The 5,864-nt window shown below is 44.6% G+C and overlaps 1 protein-coding gene across 1 annotated transcript; it reads left to right on the forward strand. All coding sequences in view use genetic code 11, as the record gives it.

Moving 5' to 3' along the window:
• Nucleotides 1-140: 140 nt before the first annotated feature.
• On the forward strand, nucleotides 141-3,037 carry EGR_09654 (Armadillo segment polarity protein; the record flags this gene model as incomplete). The annotated part of the gene is made up of 7 exons (XM_024498903.1): nucleotides 141-177; nucleotides 253-380; nucleotides 479-618; nucleotides 819-1,062; nucleotides 1,148-1,298; nucleotides 1,636-1,896; nucleotides 2,952-3,037. 7 exons carry the CDS (start codon nucleotides 141-143, stop codon nucleotides 3,035-3,037), a joined length of 1,047 nt encoding a protein of 348 aa, XP_024346676.1.
• Nucleotides 3,038-5,864: the final 2,827 nt, after the last annotated feature.

A 5,864-nucleotide genomic window follows, 5' to 3' on the forward strand; every position in this document is an offset into this window, starting at 1 on the left:
TCTGCGAAATCTGAGTGACCAAGCCTTTCATTTGACGGATACTAGAGGTCTTCTAAAACTTCTTGTACCCCTGGTCTCCTCATCTGTTGAGCATATTTCAATTTGTTCGATTGGATGTTTGTGTAACCTCACTTGTCAGAATGCCACAAACAAAGCTACTCTCATCGAGATCGGTGAGTTTGATTAAAAAATGCATGTATTTGGTTTATTTTAGCCAAAGCGCTGTTCAGTTTTCCTTTGTGGATATTGTAGATGGTGTTCGAGCACTGTGTGGCTGCCTGACGGCCTTCTTAAATCGTGATGAAGTAACTGAACCGATCTGTTCGGCACTGCGTAATCTAACTCATCAGAATGAACACGCCTCGCTTGCTGTACGACAGGTGATTTTGTATTTGACTGTCTCAAGATCAAAAACGGACCGTTTACCCCATTGGATTGGGAAATAAAGATACATTTTCTCCCAACGCCTTCGTTTTAGATCCACGATTTTGGTGTACTGAAGACTATTGCGGGTCTTTTAAAATCCGACCAATTTCCAGAACAACTACCCCTCGTCAAAGCTGTCATTGGTCTCATTCGTAATCTTGGGTTGTCAAAATCCTGCCGACGTAATTTGCAGTAAGTTCAAAGCAGACTTTTAAATAGACAATTTTGAATATCCTTCTCAAGGTATTCCTGGTCTCCTCATACTTTCTCAATTTATCCTCTTATCCATTCGTAGAATTCAAAATTGCTTTCAGATATGCCCTCCACACATCAGCCTATGCCCTAGCACCGAAGTTAACGAGCAGTATCTTCAAACGGTAGTATTTTTTCAGTCAGCTTGGGACTACGGATAGCCTAATCGCGCTGTTTCAACGCGCCACAAGCGCCTATGAAGATGCCGTTCGGCAGCGCTCCTCCATTCTCTCAGACGCTTCCGAATTGAGCTACATCGAGGGTGTGAGACTGGAGGACCTTGTTGAATTGCTTCTTGTTGCGTTACAGTCAATGGCGCAGCATTCATCTGCCCGAATGACCATCATTGAAGCTCCTGAAGGCGTTTTGGCCAGTTTTGTCCAGGTCTGTGCGTTAGCAGTCAGGTCCTCTTTGGTCGGTCAATGCTTCGACTCACCCAATCGCTCACTTTTGTCAATTAATCTTCCAGTATTTGTACACCAGCTCGGAATTTCTCCAGCGGGCATCACTGAGTTTGTTGAATGAAATCTCCGTCTGTCCTGAAGGTAGTCAGGCCATCGAACACGAAGGCGCAATCGCGAGGATTACCGAACTGGTGCACTCCTCGGATCCCAAAACAGGTTCGCCTTAACCGTCCAAGGCTATAACTCAAGGCTTTAAGGGCTTTACTTTGGCACTACCTGTTACTTATCTCTTGTTAGATTGACTTGTAACATTCCAAAACCCACGAAATCGTAGCTATCTTCACACCAAGGACATTATCCTACGGCTAGCCCACTTTATTGCCTTGGAATCGGCCATGCCGCTTGTGACACGGTACGGTTCCCTTTTTTATCAAATACTGGTAAAGAAAACATTGTATTTGTCACTCTGGAATTGGAGAAGGAGATTGGTAGACCACCCATATATGAGGCTGGTAGCGAAAGCGTTAATCCCCTTTTCTTGCCTACAATGTAGCCACCTACAGTGCTTCAATCCTGCACCGCGCAGCCGCTCATCTGAAGTCGGTGGACTATCAGTTGCGACTTTCTCAAGAACTGAAGAAATCGCTTCGTGATTCCGGTGTCCTTCCCGCCCAAGGAACCCTTTCTGAAGCCCCCAGCATTGATCGATTGCCCAATATTCCGGAAGAACGGATTCCCAAACCTCGCCCTAGAAACAATCTCGACGTGGATAAATATGAATGTGAGTTTGAATCTGCGCCTGTCATTTGTGCTAGTAAGTGGATGAACGGCATCACAGCTTTTTTGTCTCTGTGAGAAGGTTAAAACTGCACACGGGTACCTTCTAGCTGCACAAACATGGGTGGTTTTGATTCACACCCTTAGTTCTTGGCGATGGTCAGTGTGCGTGATTAACGCGAGGTTCGATTGAGGTCAGTCGAGTTTGTTTGCTCCTAGATTCACCAAATCTCTCTTCTTCAACTTCTAACCCACGGGATCGTTTCTTTTGTATGCCCTACTACGGAAGTTTTACATCTTAAATTATTTACTTTCATTATCTCCTCTGTTTTGTGCGCCTATGAAGGTGCAATTATCTCCTTTCTCACAGTTGAAGGAGGCGGCAGCTACTACTGATGGGAAATAAGTAACATTCCGAACCCACTTGTTTTTGTGCACTAACCTGATCGCGCTTTTTCCTCTGTTTGCATCCCTAACATCTTTTTATATTAATTAAGAAATTCTGTCTTAAAGATGAATGAATACCTTTTTTGGCTTCGGAAAAAACTGCTTTTTTGATGGATTATTTGCATGCAACACGCCTAGATCTCATGGCACGGAGTGATTTATTCCACCACCCGTGTTGAAAGGACATTGTCCAAGGGTAGGAGTGGATGCGTGGGTGGACGGATGGTTGGTTAGATGGAGAACTGGAGGAGTGATTAGCCGGACAGCTGTTTGGATGTATAGTTGGTTAGATGAATGCGCGCTTGGCTGAATGAGTGGATCAGTGTGTGGTGAGATGGATGAGTTGCCAAATGGTTTGATAACCAAATAACCTCGTGAATCAGTAGCTGGAGGTATGGATATAATGGTGGCCAAACAGCTCAAACAATGGATGCATCTCCTGACTTCTCTTCCATTTTGAAGGTTTAAAGCCACTGGTCTTGCGCATCCGCTTCTCAACTCAACTCCATTCCCTCCCTCTAAGGATAGCATTTTCCCCTCACTGCTTCTAACGAGCTAATTTCGGATCCACGGAATTTCTAGGTTCAACAGTGCGATCAAATATAGTCGAATTTTCATGTCTTCTTTTTCTGCCTTTTTGTCTAGCCGGACAGCGTCTAAATAGCAGCCATCGGTCATTGGACGAACCGCGAGTTTATCTGGAGGGTCGTGAGGCCCCGCAACTGATTTGAAATGTCGTCTTTTAGTAGTAAAAAGAAAGCACCACTTTTACTGTCTTTCACTACCTTCATTTTTATCGCACTAAATTAACTTCGCCCAACATTCCTGTAAATTTCCTTTTTCTGTACATTTCGTATGTTGTTGTTCTTCCCCAAGAAGCGCCCAATCAGTCTTTTAGAGCATACCTTTTGGCATCTTTGACAGCATCCTCGAGTGTGACAGTCGGTGGGAGGAGGACCTAGGAGGTCATTATCGTAATTTTTATGACCAGAGAAACTCAGCGTACTCGCCGTGGGCGAGTGGCTCCATCGAAGTGTAAGCTCTCCGCTTAGGATTCATGAGTATTTGGAGCAACTTGATGGGAAATTCTTCATGATTGCCAAATTTCACAACCGCTCCTCTTCATGGCGTTAAGATGGGCAATTCTTTTGTCAGTCGAAGGAGGTACGTTCAGTGCAATTTCCTCCCCCCCCCCTTCCCCGTTTATTAATGACCGAGATGCCGGAATTGTCAAGTGGTGTCAACAGTCCCCATGCTCTGATCTTTCAGTGTTTCAGTGATTCACATGATCATGGTAACTATCCGACCCATTAAAAACTAAGACATCATTGAAAAGGTATCTTGAAATAACTGTATTTTCTATTGTATGCGAGAGTTGTCCAACGTAGCGCACCGAATTGACACTGACATAGAATCCCATTTGCCTCTGAAAACGTCAAAATGCATTCGAATCCAGTGGTGGGATTGGCTAGGACATTGGTGTTGCAAACGGTAAGAGCAGTCTCTTGTCACCCACGTGGAGGCTGAATTGTGGACAACTGAGAAGGCTTGCGCAATTGACACCAGAAAGTGAGGTATGAGACATCGCTCTCAACAAGTCGTCAAGCACGCTCGCTCAAGAGGTTCAAGTCAGGAGAAGTAGGCGTTCAAAATCTACAATTTCGATGGGAGCTTAATGTGAAAGAACGGAGGGATAAGGAAGGGACAGAAGGTTGAGGATGATGTAATTTACATCACTTGCAGGGGATCCTCCTCGCGGCATCTTTATGTTGACAAGTGGTTTCATGACGCCTTCAAGTCGATTTGGGCGTTTCATCAATGGTGGCCTGTGTCAAAGATCTTCACACCGTTCCAATGGGTCAAACTATTTATGCTGATGCTTCGTAAAGATTGTCCAGTTTGATCACTCGGCTGGCCATTGGTTAGATTCGCAAAAATTAAAAAGGCTGATTATTTCTGTACCTTGTAAACAAACGGAATAAAATTTGTCACATTCTGGAGATCTGCTGGCAACTCATGTAGGCGACGATGCGATCTAGGAGTGAACTACAGAGGAGAATCAAGGCAAGTGATGCCCTTGAGGAACCATTAGGATTGCCCACAGAAGTTAATCCTTCCTTTCGGCTGATCTCATTTTGGTCGAATGGTGTCGGATCTATCACAGGGATGACGGGACCTACACGAAGGGGTGTTGCAAGGCACACAATCTGCAACTTAACCGGGTTCAGGCGGTGTTCCAGGTATGATTGCTCAGGTTGACAGAATATTGCTGATCAAGGCAAGTTGCTTACGTAAAGGAAGACGTGTTTGACTTTATCTGTTGCACACCTTATTAAAGAGAAGTAGAAAGCCACTTAACCACCCCAAGTGCTCGGTGGATTACACCTTCAACGTCACTATTATTCAGCTGTAGGCCAATCATGTGGTGCTCCAGCTCCGCGTGCAGTTTGGAGGGAGTGAGTTAACGCAGCACAAGAGACTGGTTTCCACAGATCTCATTTCATACCGAAGACGTTCACCGCAGGGTAGGATTTCTTTTTCTTTGCAAACTTTTCCCCTCCCCAGCTGAGCTAATCACAAAGTACCTTTTTTTGCTTTTTTTTAAACTGTCTTTTATTATCTTGCCCCCGCCTCCTAGTTGTCTTTGGAAGTGGCGGCAGTTTTTACGCCTTTTGCATATTAAAATGTGAAAAAGTTGGGATCTTTTGTAAGAAATGGGGAAACCGGACACACTCCAGTCCTCTCTTCACTCCTTGTGACCGTAGATGTAAGTAACTACACAACCGTAATTTTTCGCATCTGTTCCACTGAATTGGTTGCTTTTTAATCCTTCAGTTTCTTCTCCTAGCAAGAGGGGGGTGGGGGGGAATTTGGGTTTATTTACTACACAAGGGTGTGGAGGATGTCGATGAAAGCTGTCATGTGCTTCTTAGCTCTGTTGTAATTTGCATACCGATGAATTTCAAGACAGAATGTTAAAGCCAAAGCATCTTTACACCAAAACAACTTGATCGACGTTGTGTGTGCACATGCTCTCAAACTCGACTGCTCCACCAAAGAATGTCTCCTCTTCCTCCGCAGTTAGGTGTCACCGGGACGTCAATTCACTTTTCATGATCTCACTTTGAAAGCGGATAGCGACTAAACCAATGAAGACATTTTAAATATGACTCAGTTTTAACTCTGGGATAAGACCGCCAAAATTTCCACTTCTTCTTCCATGGAACTGACAAGAGCCTCTTTACTCCCTTCAAACTTCCTAATAATGGAAATTTAACCTTCATGACTGATTCTTCTGTACTTTTATCCAGTTGAAATGACTCATGTGAATGAAGAAAACCGTGGATGCAAAAATGTCCTGCGGATTGGAGGTTCTCTGGTGATCCTCCTATTCTCTGCCATCTTCTTCATCGCGGGCACGAAGCTCATTCTAACCGATGTGGTGCCATCGGCCAATTGTTCGGGCGACGCAGCCGCAAATGGGAATGTGCAGCTCGTCAAGTCCTGTCAAGATGAACAGTGGGGGAAACGGTGATTAATCGCGTCGATTTCTAGTTA

The sequence above is a fragment of the Echinococcus granulosus genome (genome assembly GCF_000524195.1).
Source record: "Echinococcus granulosus chromosome Unknown EG_S00159, whole genome shotgun sequence".
Taxonomy (NCBI): Eukaryota; Metazoa; Platyhelminthes; class Cestoda; order Cyclophyllidea; family Taeniidae; genus Echinococcus; species Echinococcus granulosus.